Source organism: Girardinichthys multiradiatus, chromosome 17 (assembly GCF_021462225.1).
Source record: "Girardinichthys multiradiatus isolate DD_20200921_A chromosome 17, DD_fGirMul_XY1, whole genome shotgun sequence".
Lineage (NCBI taxonomy): Eukaryota > Metazoa > Chordata > Actinopteri > Cyprinodontiformes > Goodeidae > Girardinichthys > Girardinichthys multiradiatus.
In genome coordinates, this window is record NC_061809.1 from 26,750,319 (window position 1) to 26,773,573 (window position 23,255).

The 23,255-nt window shown below is 42.6% G+C and overlaps 1 protein-coding gene and 1 long non-coding RNA gene across 10 annotated transcripts in view; one reads left to right on the top strand and one right to left on the bottom strand.

Moving 5' to 3' along the window:
• The first annotated feature begins 359 nt into the window (after positions 1 to 359).
• On the top strand, positions 360 to 22,639 carry mdm1 (Mdm1 nuclear protein). Of its 9 annotated transcripts, none has more exons than XR_007041960.1 (16): positions 360 to 706; positions 1,774 to 1,987; positions 2,249 to 2,428; positions 2,524 to 2,597; positions 2,672 to 2,809; positions 5,019 to 5,171; positions 5,642 to 5,775; positions 5,858 to 5,942; positions 14,824 to 15,050; positions 15,126 to 15,293; positions 15,866 to 15,984; positions 17,168 to 17,232; positions 17,313 to 17,568; positions 19,454 to 19,544; positions 20,226 to 20,288; positions 20,363 to 20,430. XR_007041960.1 is itself a non-coding variant. In XM_047389190.1 (16 exons), the coding sequence occupies exons 1-15, from the start codon at positions 614 to 616 to the stop codon at positions 20,470 to 20,472; spliced, it is 2,079 nt and encodes a 692-aa protein (XP_047245146.1). In that variant the 5' UTR covers positions 368 to 613; the 3' UTR covers positions 20,473 to 20,517; positions 21,122 to 22,639. The 9 variants fall into 9 exon arrangements, 6 of the variants coding, with proteins under 6 accessions (XP_047245146.1, XP_047245147.1, XP_047245145.1 ...); XM_047389190.1 differs by lacking the exon at positions 19,454 to 19,544 and adding an exon at positions 21,122 to 22,639 and having other exon boundaries at positions 368 to 706; positions 20,363 to 20,517; XM_047389191.1 differs by lacking the exon at positions 19,454 to 19,544 and adding an exon at positions 21,390 to 22,639 and having other exon boundaries at positions 368 to 706; positions 20,363 to 20,517.
• Positions 1,860 to 23,255, bottom strand: part of LOC124882699 — a 102,837-nt gene continuing 81,441 nt past the window's right edge. The window contains exons 4-5 of the long non-coding RNA XR_007041972.1: positions 15,097 to 15,242; positions 1,860 to 1,995 (exon numbers count right to left, since the gene is read on the bottom strand). This is a non-coding gene — a long non-coding RNA (uncharacterized LOC124882699). The remainder of the gene's footprint in view (positions 1,996 to 15,096; positions 15,243 to 23,255) is intronic.

Here is a 23,255-nt window from a genome sequence, read left to right on the forward strand (position 1 = left end):
GGGTGATAACCTCACGGTGCATTCAGGTACATCTCGTACACTGGGATATCTATTTATGTTAACACGAATCTACTGCAATATCTTTTTCAACACTTTCTTAGTAACATTCTTTGACTTGTAGGGATTTTACTGTTGTATATTGGTTCTTATATAGGGATAAGTCACTTTTTAAAATGCTATAAAAATAAAAATCACATCGTTATCAACATTGTCTTATAAATAGTTAATAAAACACATATGGATTAACTGTGGAACTATTCTACTTCAGCATCTTTGACTAATCATTTTTTTTAAATTATAAAGACGTTAACGATAACAATTCAAAAGAGGCAGAGATAAAACCATGTATTCAAGAATACCTACAATGCAAAGGACAATTTGATTTTATTGTACAGAACCATCTCAAAAGTGGCCACCATAAAGTGACTGTATTTTTTGGTCAGATTTTATCATCTAACAAAACAAAATGTACAGCAGGAAAACACTTGAAATGGTCAGGGATGTTGTTTATGACTCGTTGATTAAGACCTCCGTGAAATTTAATCATAAAAAATGCTTTTATTAATTTTAGATTCATTTCAATATAGATGGTGTAATGTCCTACTTGACTTGAATGCACCATGGAGTTCAACGCGGCCGTAAGTCGAGGTGTAGAGGCGCAAATGGTCGGGAAGCGACACAACACCAGCAGTTTGACGCCTGTCAGGTAGCTTGTAGCTCGGGTTAAATAACCGGGTAATCGGACTCAAAGGGCCAGTTAGGCCGTTCAAATCGGCCTTTTTACCTCCGAGGAGCGACTTTATCAAGGCTAGAGCGTCATGACGGTCCGCTTCAAGGTAAACAACAGGTGATCCAAACAAAGCGGCGCTAACTATCGTAGCTGGTGCTAATGATGATTAAAAACGACTAGGAACTACATTAAAGACAAGTTCTGCTGAAGCGTTCTTACCGCTCAGCAGAAACAGGATCAATACGGTTTTAATCTGATATAATCTGATAATCCAACTCATCAGGTTCAGACCGCTGCAGGGACTAAACTACACACATTTCAGAGGTTATCTGGCCTCAACAGTGACATTAGTTTTACTACCACGAAGTCCAGATGTTTCATTTTTAATCTCGTCTAGACGAATTTGGAAAGCACGATAAATCCAGGTTTAAAATGTTGACGTAACTGGACTTTATAAACCAGTATGTACTGTTTTCATGCTCAGTTGTGTCATGGATGTTTCAGATGCATTCAGAAATCTAGTTTATTCTAGTCTAAACACAGAGAGGCTCTATTTTTAGTTTGATTAGTAGCCTTTTTCTGTCATCTTCCATAGGAGTTAAGTGGTCCAAACAGCAATTTTAAAACTTGTAAACGTATTATACGGTTAAATTATTCATAATTGTCTAGCAGGGAAACACAAGACAACCATACAAGTAAACAATGAGACATAAGGGACATTTATAAAAGCCGGTAAACTAGTGTGCATGGTTTTGGATTGTGGCAGGAAGCTGGAGTACCTGGAGAGAACCAAAGAACCTATGCATACAAAGGGAGAACATGCAAAGTCCATGTAGAAAGGCTCGCTGGGGTTCTAGTCAACAGTGCCAACAACTGTTCCACCCCACAGCCCTAAAGGAAAGATAAATCTCAGCTGCACTGCAATATTTTACAGTGGGAGTCACTGATTTAACACCAAGTTGGTTCTTTACTGCTGCGCTGGTGGCAGCTCTGGTCTATTACGAGTTATTATTCTCTCAATGGTGACACAGTTTCTGTTTCAGAGCCAGAGCGAGTACCAGAAGAGCTACGGAGTCTCTCGATCCAGAAGCGTCTCACCTCGGCGCTGCCTACCGCTGGCTGGGATCAGCAGAGAACCTGGACTCCAACGACTGAAGAGACCCAGTCCACTTGGTGCAAATCAGTCCAGCAGCTCTCTGCTTGGCTCTCCAGAAGATCCAGGTGCTCCCAGAAGAGCGCCCTCAGCTAGTAGGAATGGTGAGTGTCTGCAGGTAAACAGGAGAAGATCGTTTTCAGCAATTAATTTCAGTTTTTTAGAGAAATCATCAGAAAAAAATATTTTACAGCAGATTCTTTTTATTTTTATTTTCTTAAAAATCACTTTTAAAGCTGAGTTTTTAGGGCCTTAAATGGCAGAAAGAGTTTATTCGATGTGTTAGAGATGCTTTGTTTTATATGTTCTCATTGCACTCCAACATCAGAACACCATGATTCTGCCTTTAATTACTGATCCTCCAGGTTCTAAGAGCTGCTCAGCACACAAGAATCCACCTTCAACAGACTCTAGACCACCGAAGGTTTCTGGGTCTGCACAGGAACCTGAGTCTCTAGCAGGACCACAACCTGTTGCAGACCTTGAACCTCCACCAAGACCAGAACCGGGATCCTCTTTGAGACCAGTTATTGATGAAAAATCTGGTACATGTTCAGAACTTTGAGACATTTGAGTATTTGTTGCCACAGACCATCTGAGGTTCAGGGCTGGTGGTGTTAAAGCTGTTCTGTGTTGTCAGTGAAGCTCCACCCATCTGAGCCTGAGCCCAGCAGACCTGTGACTGCAGTGCCTGAAGATCAGCCAGACAACCAGGTAGGACCACCTGAAACCTGATGTTCTTGCTGGAACATCTGAGAGCAGCAGGATCTCATTGCTCCGTGTTGCAGGTCGACCAGGTGCTGCGGTGGAAGGCAGGGATGAGATCTGGAGGTCAGAGGTCAGGGGCTCACAGGTCAGAGTACCACAGACAGTTTGGCTGGAAGAAGCCTGTACTTGCAGCGTCCCCGTTACTGACTGCAGAGCAGGTGAGGTACACGTCTAAACACATTTCATTAACAAAGAACAGCAGCATATCAGGAGAAGTGGTTATTGAACAGACTTGGACCCAAATCCCTTCATCTAAACTAATATCTGGTTATTTTGACCACTGTTTGTGAGAACTGCTTCTCATCTGTATCTTGTACTAACACATAAAACACTGGAAGTGGAGAAGTTTGAGTGCTTGGATGATCCCAGAGACTATGTTGTCCAGGGTTTAAATGCCCCTGGTACGGTCTCCCAAGGCAAGCAGGCTGTGGTTGCCAGGTCAGGGATTGCTTGTTGCCCCCCCAGCTCAACCTTCTCGTGTTGGGGTTTACCCCGGTGGATGAGAGGGTCGCATCCCTGCGCCTTCGGGTCTCTGACAGGTCGTTTCAGCCTACGGGTCGAGTGGTGGTGCAGAGTACCAGGCCTTCTTGGCGTTCCTGTTTCATCACCAAGGCTGAAGTCACCGAGGTGGTTAAAAAGCTCCACTGTGGCTTTGGGGCTCGATGAGATCCGCCCCGAGTACCTCAAGTTTCTGGATGTTGTGCGGCTGTCGTCCTTGACACGCCTCTTCAACATTGCGTGGCGGTCGGGGACAGTGCCTCTGGACTAGCAGACTGGGGTGGTGGTCCCCCGGAGCGTGTGTGCCAGCTACAGAAGGATCACACTCCTCAGCCTCGCTGGTAAGGCTTATGCCAGTGAATTGGAGTGAAAAGTCCGACCGATAGTCGAACCTCGGCTTCAGGAGGAGCAGTGTGGTTTTCGTCCCAGCCGTGGAACACTGGTCTATACCCTCTACAAGGTACTCGAGGGTTCATGGGAGTTTGCCCAACCGGTCCACATGTGTTTTGTGGACCTGGAGAAAGCATTCGAATGTGTCCCTCATGGTGTCCTGTGGGGGGTGCTCCAGGAGCATGGAGTCGAGGGCCCTTTATCAGGGGTCATCCAGTCTCTGTACAAGCGGAGCAGGAGTTTGTTCCACATTGCCGGCCCGGCACTAAGTTGGACCTGTTCCGGGTGCATGTTGGACTCGGGCAGGGCTGCCCTTTGTCACTGATCCTGTTGGTAACGTTTATGGACAGGATTTCTAGGGGCAGCCAAGGGCTGGAGGATTTCGTCTCTTCTTTTTGCAGATGAAGTGGTCCTGCTCCTCAACTTGACATCCACCATCCTCCTTGCATCATAGAAAGTTATTCAGCTCTATTTAATAACAAGAAGCCCTCCACCGTAGCGCATGGAGGCAAACATTTACATATTTTGTACAGGAAAAAGAGATGCCTTACGATTGTTCCATGAATATGCAAAACACATAATGACCCAAACGTGCAAATTAATGGGAAGCTGATATGTAAATGTGATCCATTACCACTCGCAACAGGACCAATCAAACCTAAAACGGTTGCGGTGCTGTTTTTGCATGTAAATGGTAAATGGACTGAACTTATAAAGCGCTTTTCCAGTCATACAGACCGCTCAAAGCGCTTTACACTAGAGCCACATTCACCCAATCGCACTCACTAACGCTCACACATTCATACACCGATACGCAGATCGGTAGACAACTTGAGGTTAAGTGCCTTGCCCAGGGGCACATCGACATATGGCAGGAGGAAGCTGGAATCGAACCCACAAGACAACTACTCTTCCTACTGAGCCACAGAAATGCAGGTAAAAACTGGGACGCAAAAATGTCTGCTGTGACTGTGGCCAGAAGGAGACGGAGATAGAATGACTGATGGAGAATCTTCTGTATGTGTCTCAACGGGAACATTTTCTGTAAAAGCTGCTTCTGCATGACGTCTTCTCTTTTAGTATTGTACCAACTTACCTCATCTTTACATTTTAAAACTTAATGCTGCATTAAACAACAAGAGTCCCCATTTATATCACTGATGTAGAGACCCTGATTGCACAAATAATTAGCTAAGTCCGATCTTTATGATATGCATAATGCATAGTCTTTGTGTGAAATGTTGTTTATAAATGTTAATAAAAGTTGAAATCAGTCATAAAAATTAGTAACTGACTAAAGTAATAAAATAATGACACAAAGTGAACAGCTGACAACTATAATCAGTCTCCAGATTTTTCACCACAGTTCAAATGACTCTCCACAAGATGGCAGCACACCAGGCTCATCCACAGCTATGGGATCCCAGGTCTTTGGAGTCTCTCAGAGGTTGTTTGTTGATCTCTGACCTCATCTTACAGGTGTTGTACTCCAGCAGCAGGTCGGTCCCGGCCTTTAAGAAGAACCCTGTTTCCATGGAAACAGAGTATCGCCGGAGCTTCCAAGGTCTGCTCCCACCCTCTGGACCGCGCCTTCTGGAACACCAGGGAGCCCCACTGTTCCACACGTACAGAGTAAATGACACACACACTAATAACCGTAGAAAAATAAATTATTGGGCTTCCAATCTGACATCATCCTGAACAGGTGGCATCAGACTTTGGTACAGAGATGATCTCATGGTGGATTCAACGACTGCATGGTGCTGTGGTTGAAAACCAGGCCCAGATCATCAGCCCTCCACTACTGTATCTAACAGATGCTATGAGGTGTTGGTGCTGACGTGCTGCGTTTGGTTTTCTCCAAACATGCTTCTTATTATGGACAAACATCTCTCCTTTGGTCTCATCTGTCCAAAAGACTTTGTCTCTGAAGTCTTCTGGTTCCTCCAGATGCAGCTTTACAAACCTATGCCCTGCAGACATAATCCTTTCAAAGAGATGAGGTTTTCTCCTTCAACCTTTAATTACCCCATCATGACCTTTGCTATTTACCATTCTAACTGATCCAGCCTATCTCCTGACTGTCCTGGTTTTACCTGCAGATCCAAAGAAGGAAGAGTCTGGAGCCACAGAAGAAGCTTCCTCCCAAACTGGAAACCACTCACCATGAGAACAGCGGGTCACAGTCCCCCCCAAGGACCTTGCCCCCTGCTGCTCAGGTGCAGAAAAGACACAGGTGTGTTTCTGTCTGTGTGTGTTTCAGTGTCTTTGGTGGCTTCATCAAATCATTTATGAAACCATCCATGTGTGTCTGGCAGGATGTTGACAGAGTATCAGTCCAGCTTTCGTTCTCCTCTCTGCAGGAACCCAGAAGGAGGAGATACTGACGACATTGCTGAGCAGGTCAGAACTTTTATTATTCTGGACTCACTTGAAGAAAGCACGAAACACTCTCCCACAAACACCTGCGCTTCAGTATTTCCGCTGTCTGTAATATTTAACACTTTCATTCTTTACTGTGAAGTATTTTGGATACATTTTTAAACTACACTAGGCCTGAGGGTCCAACTCACAGAACTACAGTATTAAAATGATTAAATATCACAGGTTACCAGTTTCTTTAGGGAGGAAAGCTTTAAGAAAGACTTCAATGAAAGCTAGTGACACGTGGCCTCATTACTGAAACTCCGCCCCCAAGTTTCAATTGAATTTTGAGGTTAAATTTGAGGTTTAAAATGAGATATTACTTCTAGACTGATGCTGTATGGGTTTAAAAAGACTAGAACCAACAGAGCGGACAGAACCAGACAGAAGAATCTCTGGTTTAACTGAGTTTTAAGAATTTAAGTCATCCAGGACTTAATGTCTCAAGGAAATTCTTCAGCATTTGGGTTTTGTTACCCGGGTATACAGATCCTTCTCAAAATATTAGCATATTGTGATAAAGTTCATTATTTTCCATAATGTAATGATGAAAATTTAACATTCATATATTTTAGATTCATTGCACACTAACTGAAATATTTCAGGTCTTTTATTGTCTTAATACGGATGATTTTGGCATACAGCTCATGAAAACCCAAAATTCCTATCTCACAAAATTAGCATATCATTAAAAGGGTCTCTAAACGAGCTATGAACCTAATCATCTGAATCAACGAGTTAACTCTAAACACCTGCAAAAGATTCCTGAGGCCTTTAAAACTCCCAGCCTGGTTCATCACTCAAAACCCCAATCATGGGTAAGACTGCCGACCTGACTGCTGTCCAGAAGGCCACTATTGACACCCTCAAGCAAGAGGGTAAGACAGAAAGAAATTTCTGAACGAATAGGCTGTTCCCAGAGTGCTGTATCAAGGCACCTCAGTGGGAAGTCTGTGGGAAGGAAAAAGTGTGGCAGAAAACGCTGCACAACGAGAAGAGGTGACCGGATCCTGAGGAAGATTGTGGAGAAGGGCCGATTCCAGACCTTGGGGACCTGCGGAAGCAGTGGACTGAGTCTGGAGTAGAAACATCCAGAGCCACCGTGCACAGGCGTGTGCAGGAAATGGGCTACAGGTGCCGCATTCCCCAGGTCAAGCCACTTTTGAACCAGAAACAGCGGCAGAAGCGCCTGACCTGGGCTACAGAGATGCTATCGAAGCATCCTGGGCCTCCATAAGACCTCAGCAGTGCCACAGGCTGATTGCCTCCATGCCACGCCGCATTGAAGCAGTCATTTCTGCAAAAGGATTCCCGACCAAGTATTGAGTGCATAACTGTACATGATTATTTGAAGGTTGACGTTTTTTGTATTAAAAACACTTTTCTTTTATTGGTCGGATGAAATATGCTAATTTTGTGAGATAGGAATTTTGGGTTTTCATGAGCTGTATGCCAAAATCATCCGTATTAAGACAATAAAAGACCTGAAATATTTCAGTTAGTGTGCAATGAATCTAAAATATATGAATGTTAAATTTTCATCATGACATTATGGAAAATAATGAACTTTATCACAATATGCTAATATTTTGAGAAGGACCTGTATAAGTGGAGATCCGAAGTGACCCAGAGCAGATCTCTTCTTTTATACCGCTTGAATACTACAACCACAAACTTCTGTGTATTTTATTAGAAGTTAATCTGACACATCAACACAAAGGAGTTCTCAACAGCATGCGCTGTTTTCTACAAATAAAAGTGTTGCTTTCAGCCCCCACTTACTCTGATACCCCTAAATAAAACCTGAACCTGAACACACTATACCAACTATGGTGGTGGCAGCATCATGCTGTGGGGATGCTTTTCTTCAGTAAGGAGAGGGAAGCTGGTCTGAGTTGATGGGAAGATGAATGGAAGAAAACCTGTTAGAGGATGAAGAAGACCTGAGACTGGGGTGGAGGTTTACCTTCCAGCAGTACAACCACCCTAAAAATACAGAGAGAGATACAAAAGGATGGTTTAGATCAAATCATATTCATGGGTTAGTCAATTCAATGGCCTAGTCAAAGTCCAGACCTAAATCCAGGAGTCCATCTAATCTGACGAAGTTCCAGCTGTTTTCCAAAGACGAAAGGGCAGCGATGGCAGCCTCTAGATGTGCAGCAAGAGGTGGTTTTGCAAAGTATTGTCTTAGGGGCAATATATTCAAATGCATGCCACACTTTTCAGATTGTAATGTGTTATACATGAAAAACAATTTTTATCTTGCACTCCACAAATATTCACTATGACATAAATCCCAACTAAATACACGGCAGTTTGAGGTTGCAACGTGACAAAACGTGAAAATGTTTGAGGTATGAATACTTTCCTACAAGACTCTGTAATGTTAAATTACTCTCATAACTATGCAGCTATAATTCTCCTCAACCTTTGACAGGAAGGACAGTTTTGGTATGACTCTTTAGTTACTCAAACAGGAAGTTTAAATTATTCTTTTGCATAAAACAAATCAAAAAACAGAAACTCTAAAATATTTTAAACACAGTGAAAATAATCAGGTTGACTGAGGAGCAAACTTCTTTAAACTAAGATTAAGAGAAGAAACCTGTAATAAATCTGATCAAAAGGCAGGTTTGAGGCCAGTCCTGCGTCTGTGGTGAGTTCACTGTCTGCCGTCACAGCAGGACGTTTTATCGTGCACACTCTTCGCGCTGATCACGCTAACTGTAGCGGTATTTGGGGAATTGCTACAAATGTGTGTTTGTGTGTTGCTGATGAAAAACCAAAGTGCTGAGTGTGAGCAGAGAAACCACAGAGGTTCATTTCAGGGAAACTACTCTCAGCTACCCACAGTCAGGTAGGTTCCCAACAGTCTTGTGGAAAATATTGTTGAGGAGGGGGATATCAGTTTGTGTGAGATCAAAGACCTCTGCATCAATTCAGCTGAAAGCATCAAAACACTGAGAAAAACACCTGCATCTGGTTGCTTCATGTCTACACACTTTCTTCTGTTTTTAAACCCCCTGATGACACTGGTGTGGCTGCTGTTGATCTGATGAGGTTGTAATAAAACGCTAAATCAATGCAACACCTAGAGTTGTGTCTAGAAGTGCAGAAATCATTCCTGGAAATTAGTTTTCCTGGAAAAATCTGAAATGTTAAGGAGTTTGCCGATAAAGTTTCAAAGACTTTATCCATTAAATTTGACTTTTAATGAGAACTGAAATGCATTCCATATAAAGAGCATACATGCCCTCAATCAAAGACCTCATTAGTTACAACAGGTATGCTTCAGATAGAACACCTTAAACACCTGGACTGTCGAATGTAGCGTTTCATTACATGTTAGAAATATGTGGGAAAAGTTCAGAGCAGAGCTCATTGTTCTGCACAACAAACACAAATGGTGCAAAAACATTGCAAAGGTTCCCAGAGATCCAGATGGAAGCAAAGTTCTTAAGCTTAAACCTAAAGGAACTGTTGTTGCGCCAACTGGTGGCAGAAAGAGGAAGCTATTAATGGCTGCCACCAGATTCTTTAGAGGTAGGTGGTCAGAAACCCTCGACTGGTTGAAAAAGACCTGCAGCAACTTAGTGGCAGCAGCCAATGAGGTTTCAGTTTCAGTAGGACCAAGTAAGGAGGAAGAACAAAGCATACGATGAAAAGAACACCATGCCTGCTGAGAAGCTTGGTGGTGGCTCAGTGATGCTCTGGAACTGGAACCCTGCAGCGTTTGGAGGGCATTTGAAGCTATCTGTTAAAAAGCTGAAGTTTAAACTTCACTGGACCCCTCAACAGGACAATGATCCCAAGCAAACCTTGAAAAGTTCAACCAGGCTTGGTTTCAGAAGAAGTTCTGGAAGATACTAGAGTCACAATCATAGCTGCTTTGAACTGAACTCTGCTGAAAATCCCTGGTGGGATTTGAAGGTGGCAGCAGCACAGAAACCCAAGGAGTCCTTTGGTCCTGAGGAGTGGGCTGAGGTTCTTCAGGAACGCTGCCGGAAGCTGCTGTCTGGCTCTGAATCATGTTTGCAGCAGGTCAACAGCCTAAAGGTGCTCTACTGAGTACAGAAGATGCTTGTCATGAAGGGTTTGAATACTGTGAGGTGGTATTTTCTGTTTTAAATTGGAGATGCATTATTACTTGAGTTGAGCTACATGAGTTATTCTTGTTTTTGTCAAACTGCGGCTAGTTTTAGGTGCAACTGAACATGTTTACAACATGTCACATAAAGTCCAGTTAATTTAGGGTGAGCTGACATCACTGAGAATCTGAAGGTTGAAGTGGTGGCAGGGCTGGAAAAACGAAGTGGAGACAGAGGGGGACATTTTTCAGTCTCTGTTGGGGATTTTACAACACGCGGACATCATGTTGGGCGGAGCCGGGACCCGTGAGCTCATGATTTCTGCAGTCCTGAACACGGCTGTGGTTCATTTCCAATCATCAGGTGGAAATGATGAAGATGCAATGAGTCATCTGCTGCAACACTGACAGCGCAGCAAACGAATCAAATAAAACCTACTAAAAGCACTCTGAGATGGTTTCTTTGGCATAATTAACTAAACGGACCAGCATCAGAGTACAGTTTGACTCCCTCCAGGAGGTGTACGTACTTTCAGAAAATCACTTCTTTAGTGGGTATGTTTATATTTCTATTTGTTAAAAGCAGAAAAAAGTAGCTTTAACCTTTTTAAAAACTCATCCATTAAACTTTCCTGGAGCTTTTTAAACTGTTTCACTCGTCCTAAATGTCTCCAAGTGATTCCATTTTAATACAAATTACTCCACATGCTTCTGTAAAACAAACACAAGCTTTTAGTTGTATAAGTTCCTTTATTTAGTTTTTCCTCTCATGCCAAAATTTGTGCCGGCAGATCTTATCTTAGATTTATTAGGTTTTCCAGGGAGTTTGGGAAAGAATTTGAGGTTGAATATGGCTAAAAAAATCCCATTTGGATATTTTTGGTTGAAGCTCGTTTTAATCTTCCGTGATCTAACTGAACCAGATCATTAAATCTGAAGGTGGTTTGTGACGAACGGATACATTTTTCATCCGTCTGTTGAGTGAATAGTTTTTCTTTGTGAGCAGATGTCATGAACATGGTGAACAGCGAGGTGGGAGGAAGTGATGAAACGCTGACAGGTTCAAGCGGATTGTGCAGCATCAGCTTTATGGTTCCTGTCGAGGTTAAGCCGGGGACATACTGAGGTTAGATGTGCAAACAGGGTCAGGGGTTATCCAGGGTCTGGACCAACGTCAGGTTTACCAGAATCTATGACTGTAACTTCGTTTGCATAATCGGAGCAGAGCAGCTGAGGTGTAACAGGTTCTGATGATAGCAGAAAGAAATAATTAAAGTGTATCTGAGGTGCAGTGAGGTGCTTCAAAAATAAAATCAACATCCACTCATGTTTGTCTTCTCACACTTATATAAATTACAAAACTGAAACTCTCAGTCTCCTCCATGTGTTCAAATACAGTGGGGAGAACAAGTATTTGACACAATGCTGATTCTGCAGGATTTTCTCTTTTGCAAACCATGTAAAGTCTTTCATTTTTATCATAGCTACTCTTCAACTGTGAGAGACAGGATCTAAAATAAAAATCCAGATAATCACATTCTGTGATTTGTAAGTAATTAATTAGCATTTTATTGCATGACATAAATATTTGATACATCAGAAAAACAAAACTTAATGTTTGGTGCAGAAATCTTTGCAATTCCAGATATCAGATGTTTCTTGTAGTTAGACGAGGTTTGCACACACTGCAGCAGGGATTTTGGACCTGTCCTCCATACAGATCTTCTCCAGATCCTTCAGGTTTCGGGGCTGTCGCTGGGCAATACGGACTTTCAGCTCCATCCAAAGATTTTCGATTGGGTTCAGGTCTAGAGACTGGCTAGGCCACTCCAGGACCTTGAGATGCTTCTTACGGAGCCACTCCTTAGTTGCCCTGGCTGTGTGTTTTCATGCTGGAAGACCCAGCCACAACCCATCTTCCATGAACTTACTGAGGGAAGGAGGTTGTTGGCTAAGATCTCCTGATACATGGCCTCATCCATTCTCCCCTCAATACGTTGCAGTTGTTCTGTCCTCTTTGCAGAAAAGCATCTCCAAACAATGATGTTTCCACCTCCATGCTTCATGGTAGGGATGGTGTTCTTGGGGTTGTCCTCATCCTTCTTGCTCCAAACATGGCGAGTGGAGTTTAGACCAAAAAGCTCTATTTTTATCTCATCAGACCTCATGACCTTCTCCCATTCCTCCTCTGGATCATCCAGATGGTCATTGGCAAACTTCAGACGGACCTGGACATGCGTTGGCATGCGCTGCAGGATTTTAATCTATGGCGGTGTAGTGTGTTACTAATGGTCTTGTTTGAGACTGTGGTCCCAGCTCTCTTCAGGTCATTGACTAGGTCCTGCTGTGTAGTTCTGGGTTGATCCCTCACCTTCCTCATGATCAATGATGCCCCACGAGGTGAGAGCTTGCATGGAGCCCCAGACTGAGGGAGATTGACCATCATCTTGACCTTCTTCTATTTTCTTATAATTGCTCCAACAGTTGTTACCTTCTCACCAAGCTGCTTGGCTGTTTTCCTGTAGTCCATCCCAGCCTGGTGCAGGTCTACTATTTTATTCCTGATGTCCTCACACAGCTCTCTGGTCTTGGCCATGGTGGAGAGGTTGGAGTTTGTTTGATAGAGTGTGTGGACAGGTGTGTTCTATACAGATAACGGGTTCAAACAGGTGCAGTTAATACAGGTAATGAGTGGAGAACAGGAGGGCTTCTTAAAGAAGAACCAACAGGCCTGAGAGAGCTGGGATTCTTACTGGTTTGTAGGGGATCAGATACTGATGTCATGCAATAAAATGCTAATTAATTACTTAAAAATTACACAATGTTATTTTCTGGATATTTGTTTTCGATTCCGTCACTCACCATTGAAGAGTAGCTATGACAAAAATGAAAGACTTTACATGGTTTGCAAGTGGGAAAACCTGCAAAATCAGCAGAGTATTAAAAACTTGTTCTCCCCACTGCATAAATGTGTTTCAGAGACATTTAGGATACTATTTAGGAAAATTGGTTTAAACTTTTTCCAGGTTGTACATGTCCCTAAGCCCGAACATTCGTGCCTGGCATTATTGTCCGTTTAAATTGATCTGGTCTCAATAACTTGCTTTATATGTCAATAAACAATTATCCACATCACAGTGGGCTGAGAGGTTTCCCCCAGTATGTTCGGAGTGCGTTCACACCTTCAGATCTGTCTGCCTCAGTGATGAATCGTAAATCCAGAGTTTATGAACGTAATATTAACAACATAAATATAGTTTGTTGTAAGAGTTGGCTGTCTGTATATTATAGCTTTGCTAATTTTAAAACATAATGTCACATCACTGTCCTGTAAAAAATGTAAATTGAACATATAGATAAAACTACATGATTTTCCAGAATTTGTTTTGTTTGTTTTATCAATATTTTAACAATATTCAACGTGTTTGATTGTTTAAACTGTTCTTTGCTGACATGAAATCATTTTTCACTGTATAAACCCCCCCCCTGCCATATGTTCACATTAAAACAACGTAATCAAAGTGATCCAGCTCCAATTGCTCTGCAATGACACAATGTTACTGTCAGTAATGCAATGTGTTCAGTGACAAGGTTAAAGCATAAACACACGGAACAGACCGCCATAAAAATGGTGATGTTTCTCCTGCTAAAAAGTAATTGTAGCATCAAGTCTGCAAATGAAGAACTGAATCTTTATTTCTTTCCTATTAATCATATTATCAACATGAAAGCACAGCGGGTCCTTTGCATGATGTGAATTTCCAGTTAACAAGCTGTGTGCTTCTCTGGTGGATGATCCGTTATGTGCACCTCTGCATGATCAGGTTTGTGCTTCAGCAGCAGATGATCTCACAGACAGCGATGATACGCTGGAATGATCCAGAGGCAAGAACAAACATGCTGCAAGGAGTTTTATCATCGGAGATGTCATAGCTTCTGTTTGTGACTGGCTCCAAATCAGACCTTAGATAATCCTGCATAGAATCCTCTGTTCTCATCTGTTTTTATTATTTTTATTTTTGACAACCCAACCCTGTTGACACACGTACAGAAGATTCTCCTCCATCAGTCATTCTATCTCCGTCTCCTTCTGGCCACAGTCACAGCAGACATTTTTGCGTCCCAGTTTTTACCTGCATTTCAGACGTGCTAAATCGACATGCAAAAACAGCACTGCAACCGTTGCGAATGGTAAGGAATCACATTTACATATCACCTTTCCATTAATTTGCGTGTTTGGGTCATTATTTGTTTTACATATTCACGAAGGCAAACACGCTAAAAAGTTTGCGCCCGCTGTTCCACTGATTTTACATATCCAATCCGATTAGCCCCGGGGTTGTAGATCAGGTTTTTGTGGTTTTGTAAATGCAAACCTTCTGAAGATCAGGTCCTCAGTCTGGACCCACATGATAGATTTAGCTGCTTGCAGGACATTTAGGGTCCTTTCTTCCTTTTGTCAGGGTCATCTTTCCTGATAATTATCTAGAGGCCTCAGGTCGTTAAGGCTACAGACTCCCTCTTAACTGCAGAATTTGACTTGTTCAGGTATTTGTTTTAGAAATAAAATAAACCAGGCTGATTGGATGTTTTATTACGGAGAGTTATGTTTTTGAATCGTCATCATTGGATGACAGAATGAGAAATAATAATAATCCAGCAGACACGTTTTGTTCCTTCGTTTCTATGTCCATCCCTCGTTCTCCTCACCTGGATGAGCTCAGATTAAATCATGAAGTTATAAAAAGCTGGCTGTCTGTTTCCATCCAGGTGAAGGAGCTGAGGCAGCAGGCTCTGACATACCAACAAAGAGCCTGGGGAACCAACTTCTCCAGGAACCATCTAAGCCAGCTGCTGTCTGAATACAACGCTCTGTGGGAGCCCACCGACACCATGGACTCCCACACTGAGTCCTCCACCCCACGCCTGAACGTTATCATTTCACCTGAGCTGGACAGCCGCAGTGCTTCCTGTGTAGAAGCCCTGGATCTGGCCAGGTGAGGAATGACAGGTAGGAACCAGAAACCTGATCTGACAACTGACCTGAGCTGATTTCTGTCTGGTCACTGCAGTATCTCCAGTAAAAGGTCCTCAGTTGGTTCTGGAGGAACACGGCACGAGTACAAAAAGACCCAGAGGAGCACAAGAACAGAAACACCTCCTGGTCCTGGAGCTGAACGCCAAGCAGCCTGTGGAGGAGAAGATGATGATGATGAAGAAGAAGAAGGAGAGAGAGATGAGTAGGTTCTACTTTTCTTTGTATTTTCTCCATGTTTATTATTCATATTATTAAAACCTCCAGCTGATGTTTAACTCCAAGAACCATTTATAATCGTTACTTTTTAGATCAATGAACGCTTCTAGAAAATAAAATCCAAATAAATAAAATTAATTGCAACGAAGCAAAGAAGCACTCCTCAGTCTGTGGGAGGTCCTCCCCTTATAGATGGTGCATTTTATTGCTTGTTAAAGAAGAAAACAAGTTGTTGCAGCTTTCTGAAGTGCTAGTCTTCAGACATAAATTAAGTATGGATGCATCTCCCTGATTCTGGGACAAATTTAAACCTTTTGGTGGACCGCTCATGACACCGTCACCAATCACAAATTAATCTGCTTTATGAAACATCTTCCAGATTGGTGATATTTATAGATTCTTTAAGCTTCGCTTCAATGAGAATTTGAGTGTTGTTACGTGATATTTTTGTGTTCCAATTAGACAGTAGTAACTTGCTTGTATTTCTGCCTGAACATGATCTCCAACCCTGTGAGTAAGTGTGTCAAAAGAGTGAAACTTAGATCAAAGCCACCTCAGCTTTCAGGAACCAAACCCCATGTTTTCTGCGAGCAGAGAGGAGGGAAGGTTACCGACTCCCCGATTGAAAACAAGGCCAGTGCAGAGGACTCACCATGACCTGACCACACCTGCCACAGGTAACCATATCTACAGGGCAAGAAAACCACCTTAATCTGGGATTAAAGCATTTGATCCAGTCCATCAGAATGTTCTCCTAGGAAGGCTAGAACGTGATGTAAGGATCAGGAGAGAAGCACTAGACTGGTTTAAATCTTATTTGTCTGACAGATTCCAGTTTGTTCATGCAAATGATAAAACTTCTTCAAACTCCAGTCTTACTTGTGGAGTACCACAGGGTTCAGTGCTTGGCCCAATACTCTATTATATATTTGCTTACAAGGACTTGAAGATGCTGCAGCTGAAAGAGAGTGAAGTCAGCGTTGACAGGAAGATTAGAGGTAAAGCTGAGGTCTCAAAGACCTCAAGGGAGAAGCTTTCCGAGAAAATAGCACACAGGACTGATGGAAGAACAAATGACACTTCTGTTAGATGGTAAAACAAAACAAGACGGATCAGACTGCAAGTTTTGGTCTTTTCTCTGTTCTAAAGAATATTATTTTCCAGCTCAAACATGATCTGCAGGAAGGGAGGAAGCAGAAGGAAATTACTGTCCCTTCATTGTGCCTAATAAACCACTTCTCTGGTGCATTGGTCGTGCTTTGGGTTAGTACTGCAGTCACAGGTTTGCATTGCATCTGCACAGCAAACAATGAACTAAATAAAGTCATAGCAACAGTTGCTAACACAGTGCATGTTTGCAGATATCTGTTGATTGAGCTCATTCACGAGAAATAATAAAATGGTACACATCACACTGTATGTTCCGTATTATAAAAGATAGTATAGGCCTTTTCTCACTAAATAATGGAAAATGTAATAGATTTGTTGCTGCTGCAGAATGAATAGAAAGAAAAGACTGGGGTTAACCCTTGGATTATTAAAGTCAGACTTTGAAATGAGGAGGAAATGTTGTGGTGATGCACTCCCTCATGTGTCCTGACAACAGTATCAGCATTATCCTCGCTCTGTCCCAAACCTCTGTATAAATCCTGGTGGTATTATGAATTATTGCTGCTGGAAACCTGGCAGGAAACTTTACTGCCCCTCTCCAGCAACCTTAGGCACAGGTTTATAGCTATTTCTGTTTCCAGTTCATATTTAGTTTTTTTTTTACAGAAACCAGTCCGCCAACTATTCAAGTGTCAGTCGTATTCTATGATCAAAAAGACTAAACAAAAATTGTACCTGTTTGTCCTCCAGGGGGTGCTATACTTGTTGGAAAACTGACCAACGCTGATGATTCTTCTCCACACAAACAAAAGCAGGTAAGTAAAAAAAATAATAAAATCTTATTTTATTGTATGATGTCACACACTGAAAGTAACGTGACCTTTTTGCTGTCCAGAAATTCGGAACTGCAGTTTCACAGGAATCTGGGTTGGACGACGCTGTCAAGCCGACCAAACTGAAGCAGGCATGGTCAGAAAACACCCCCACGTCTTTAAGCCCCTTTCCTCCCCACAAACAGACCCCCAGCCCTCAGCTTAAGCCAGCCAGGACGAAGCAGGAATCCCTTTCTCCTGCAGCCCCGACCCGTCTGACCTCTGCCCAGCAGCATGGGATCCAAGGAATGCTGAGACACCCGGATTTCCAGCACAACGGTGAGCTTTGGATTTCTGTTATTCTGCTGCTGACTAGTGGTGTTGTGGTCCAATGAAGAAGCTGTTTCTGAACCCCTGCAGCAATACAGCCCCATCTATGTAAATCTGAATATGATGAAAAGGTTCATTTATTTCAGTAATTCTATTAAAAAAGAATGACTGATTCTTATTATGGTTTATGAGAAACAAATTGCAGAGCTCCAGGCTCAGCTCACAGAGGATGAACCCATGGACACAGACCAGAACAACACATTTCTTAGCTCCATCCAGTTAGAGATCGCCAAGTACCAGCTCCTTATCGAAGAGGAAAATCAGCACATTGTTTGGCAAAGAGGTTATCAGCCGTTGGCTCTGCTCAGGTGTTAAAGAAAGAAGGTACTGGTAGCTCTGGCAGTGTGGGCTGGTACCAAGTCCTGCCAGAAAATGAAAGCTCATCAGCAGAAGCAAGCATGAAAAGCTCTAAAATGTCCTGGTAAATGGCTGCATTGACTGTGGACTTCAGAAAACCCAGTGGATCAGAACCAGCAGAAGACATGGTACCCCAAATCATCACCGACTGTGGAAACTTTACACTGGACTTCAGGCAACGATTCTGGGCCTCTCCACGCTTCCTCCGGACTCTGGGACCTTTACTTTCATCTGAAAGGAACTTTGGACCACTGAACAACAGTCCAGTTCTTTTCCTCCTCAGCCCTGGTGAGAAGCTTCTGATGTCTCTGACAATTCAGGAAAGCCTTCAAAACAGGAATGCTGAAGTTGTAGCCCATATCCTGGATACATTTGTGTGTGGTAACTCATGAATCTCTGTCTCCAGCGTAGTCCACATCTGGTTGATATCCACCAAACTCTTGAAGGGGCTTTGCTTTACAATCCTCTCGAGGCTGCAGTTATCCCTGTTGCTTGTGGACCTTTTTCTACCACTTTTTACTTCTTCTACTACACTTTCTATTAAAATGCTTGGATGCAGCACTCTGAACACTGTAACCTTTGTGGCAAGTAAGAAGCCTTCCTAAGGATTGTGTAGGAGATAACATTTCTGGTCTAAAAAAATCATTTTACAGCTCTTCAGGTCCATTTCCAGTATGGGCTCCTTAACATCCTTGAACATTTTTATATACCTCAGCGTTTTAAAGGATGTGTTTCGACTTTGGTGTCATAAAGAGGGCCCTATGCATGCATCCATCACATTTCCTGATGCCCCCTACAGGAATGCTGCAGTGATGTGGGGACATAGAACTTTGCCCTCCCCAACAGAAGAGTTCACAATGCGAATAAAAACGGTGAAATCAGACAAACACACTGATAATCTCAGATTGTTTCAAACTGGTCATAGTTTGACAGGCAAGGAATACCCCTTCAATCTCTGAGAAAATGTAAAAGTTTACATCAGAGCAAGTAATAATTAAAGCCTATGAGATGTGTCTGGAAAAAATAACCACACACATACAGGCATGTGTGTGTCTGCTCCATTCAAAGCTAAAATCAGTAAAAGGCAGAAGTCCACATTTGCAATAATTAAATATTTAAACCATGTATTTAAATACAAACTCTGTAAACCCACAATAATCAGCATTAATTGCTGGGTTTTAATGTTATTTGCAAACAAAAATACAGAACTCCTGTTTAATTTAAACAGAACATGTGAAGTAAAGAGGAGGATAAAATGGGAGAGAATCAAAATGCTGGAGACGTTCTAGAAATGCTTATTGCGCTCCCACTACAAAGCTTTTGCTTACCCTGCTTCCCACGTCTAATTTGACTTTGGCTCATGCAATGGAAAAGCATCTTTATATATTACTTAAAGTTCCTGGGAAACAGGTTTGGCTATAAGCCTTAATCATCACTCTGTGTAGCAAATCTATTTGAGTTTCTTCTTTTTCTGTAGCTGGGGAGCAGGGGCTGCAGACTCCAGGACAATGTCTACGATGAGGGTTAGAAGATTGAACTTAAGGTTTCAGCAGAGCTGAGGCAAAATGGTGAGCAGGGCCTGAACAGGCCGCTGGAATTGATGATGTGGTCATTTATTGATGTACGTCCAGTAGCTGGGGGTACTAAAGCCCGGGAGATCCCACAGAAAAAGCTCTGTCCCTCCTTGGTGCATCCAGAAGAAGCCGGTCCGCTGACCCGCGGGACTGGGAGGAGCAGTGCCATTGTAAAAGCTCAGAGAGGTAGGGGATATGAAAAAGAAAGTATTAAAAGTATACTTTGTAGTAAACCAAAACAAATTCAATGATGTTATTAAAATAATATTAGTTGTTGCAAGAGAGGAAGACAGCAGCAGGTTAAGAAGTTTAAACTGACTGAAAATTCAGAAAAGTAGTTAAGAAAAATAAAATTACTTTTGGAAAAATGTCCGTCTTCCTATTCCACAGAATGAATGAAAGTCCTTTACTTCTCTCTCCACAGTTGAATTTGCAAGAAACCGACTTTATTCCCACATTATGATTGAGCCTGAAAAGCATTATAGGTAACCAGAACCCAGGAGTCTGTGGGTCAAAGCGGACAGAGGAGCGAGTGTTAGATAACAGCGTGGGGCTGTCCCTCTCTCCTCTTTACTTCCTTCTCATTTCTTTTCCTCCAGTTTTCTCAACAGATCAGATTTCATGTAAAACCTGGAAGATTTGATAGATCTAACAAAGTCATTTCCTTCTCTTCAGGTGAGTTGGGTTTGAGGTTCAGGGAGCTGCCATGTTCCAGAGGAGGCTGCGGTTCTGATGAAGGTAAACCTCCTCACGTGAGAAAAGCCTTGATCGTTAAAACGTCAAAGTACATCTGTTTATCTTTTGTCTCCTAGACGACCGACTCTCAGTGATGTCGTGGCGGTCTGTGGCCTCTTGCTCTGCAGCGTCCGCCGTGCTGGAGCGCGCTCAGAAAAGACGCGACAACTTCTGGGGAAAGAGATGACCTAGTGGAAATGAACAATGCTTTCTGTGGAGATGTGTGGTTAATGTGAGAGTTTTAGACAGATTTCTTTATTTTTGTAGTTAAAGTAAAAATCTTTTATTTTTCAAAAAGATTGTTTTTATTTAATGTGAGCACGGTGTCGATTCTCCTTCATCCAGGACAGGAAACTCCTAGTTGCTTAAATATAAGACAACAGGACCTCTCCTGTTTCATGGAAAAGAGAAGAAGTCCAGTTGTCTTCTACATTTGGGTGTTTTCACATCTGTGGTGTTTAATCTTTTAAAACCAACCCTGGTTGGTTCCTGCCTCAGAATGACTGAGATTAACACACTTCCCCCACCTTACATCCTCCGGTGACCCCTAGGATGGTTTATGACACACTGCCTTCCTGCCCCTAAATGACCTTAACTGATCTTAAGAGACCAGCACTAAGTGAAGGAAGGGTATAATGCCCTGTTATGTTAACCTTTTTACTGCTTTTATAAATTGAGAAAGACATGCATATGACATAGACTGGTGTCTGGTGCCTATTCCTCTCTGCAGAGATACAGTCTGGGACTGTAAGAGTTTCCTCAGGTAATCTACTCTAGGACCAGCTGTAATGGTTTTAATACTGGACCTGTATTTACATTTGGTTCTCCCGCCCCAGATACATCTGACCAATAAACAGACTGAGCGTTCCCATCTGGTCACTAGTGACAGCTTTGGGTCGTTATCAAAGTCAAGTAAAACGTTTTTCTTCTGTCTGTCGGTTACAACTGAGGAAAACTGAACTATTTTCCAGGTTTGATCTGCAGATTTGTTTCTCCTCTACATTTTTGACTCGCTACTAGTTTCTGACAGCTTTTAGTAAAAACTTCCTATTCTGTTCAGTTTGCATTGATATGATTGCTCTGATTAATGTTCTCCTTGCCCAGGCTGTCGGATAGGTGGACCTCCATGTCTGCAGCTGCTCCATCCTCTCTCCATGTCCAGATGATGGACTGAGCAGAGCTCTGTGAGATGACTGTTTTAGAACTGATCCCTGCTCTACTTTGTGATGCATTGACACAATGAATCCCAATAAAATGCACTGAAGTTGTGTAACATGACACAATGTGAAAACGTTAAGGGTTATAAATCTTGTCTCATGATAAAGTTAAATCCAAAACTTTTCACACCCCTGGCAGATTTAATTTGTAAGGGTTTAATTTGAACAAAATGTTTGTTCTGACATCATATGGAATCATAAAGATATGAGTCAATCCACCATATATTTCAAAAACTATTTCTATGTTTAATCACATTTTACGTGACAGAGAATTTTGACCCCCGCTGCAAACTGTAAGTGTGGAAAAATTAAAGGTTGTTCACCAATGCAAATAGTCCATGCTGTTTTAAAGCACGTTAAAAACCCAAACTTATTGAGAACAGCTGGTTTAATTAACAAAACAGGTGAAAAATTGCAGCTGCTTTGTGCCAAGTCAAGGCTATGTTACGGCCGTTCACAAAGGGCTACAACGCCCTATCTAGATTTCTTCAGGTTTTTATGCTGGTGGAAGCATAGTGGTGGGAACATAATGCTTTGGGGTGTTTATCAGCCAGGTAACGTAATCTAAGTAACTGGGATAATAGAAAAAGAAGACAGTTTGCATAGAAACTTGGTCAACACTGGATGTTTCAGCATGATACTGACCCAAAACACACAGTTAAAGTGTTAAAGAAATTGTTAGCAAACAACAATATGAATGTTCTGGAGCGGCGCCACCAGCACCCTGACTTGAACAAGATAAAGAATCTGTGGAGACAGCTTAAGATTAGGGTGATGGTTAGGAGGCCTTCCAACCTCAAAGACTTGGAGCTCAATGTAAATGCCCACTAAATGGAGATCTGAAGCAGTTTCTTCCTGATGCTTTTGGTACTTCCTTTTATTTTGACACGTTTCTTTTAAAGTCCGTGCACTCCTATCTAACGCTATCTTGTGGACTACAAGCAAACTCTCTCAACAGTCAGGCTCTTTTTCACTGTACAGATTCATAGTTACATTATTTAGCCCATAGTTGGAAATGGGACCAAGGTATGGAGTTCTTTTAATATATTTAATGATGTGATATGCTGATTAATTTCTAGGTTTGCATTCATTTTCGTGTGTCCAGTGATGCTATAAATACAACCAGATCACGTGAAAGAAAAGTGTTTTGGAAATTGCTTTTCTTTTTGTTTGCCAGATTGTTTTGGTAAATAGTAATGACCGGAGGGTGTGTTCCAACTACAGGGAGATCCGATAGTCGAACCTCGGCTTCAGGAGGAGCAGTGTGGTTTTCGCCCCGGCTGTGGAACACTGGACCAGCTCTATACCCTCTGCAGGGTACTCGAGGGTTCATGGGAGTTTTCCCAACCGGTCCACATGTGTTTTGTGGATCTGGAGAAGGCATTCGACTGTGTCCCTCGTGATGCCCTGTGGGGGGTTCTCCAGGAGTATGGAATTGGGGGCCCTTTATTAGGGTCCATCCGGTCTCTGTACGAGCGGAGCAGGAGTTTGGTCCGCATTGCCGGCACTAAGTCGGACCTGTTCCCAGTGCGTGTTGGACTCCGGTAGGGCTGCCCTTTGTCATCGGTCCTGTTCATAACTTTTATGGACAGGATTTCTAGATGCAGCCAAGGGCCGGAGGGGGTCTGGTTTTGGGGCCAGTGGATTTCGTCTCTTGTTTTTGCAGATGACGTGGTCCTGCTGGCCCCCTCTAGCCAAGACCTACAGCATGCACTGTGGCGGTTCGCAGCCGAGTGTGAAGCGGCTGAGATGA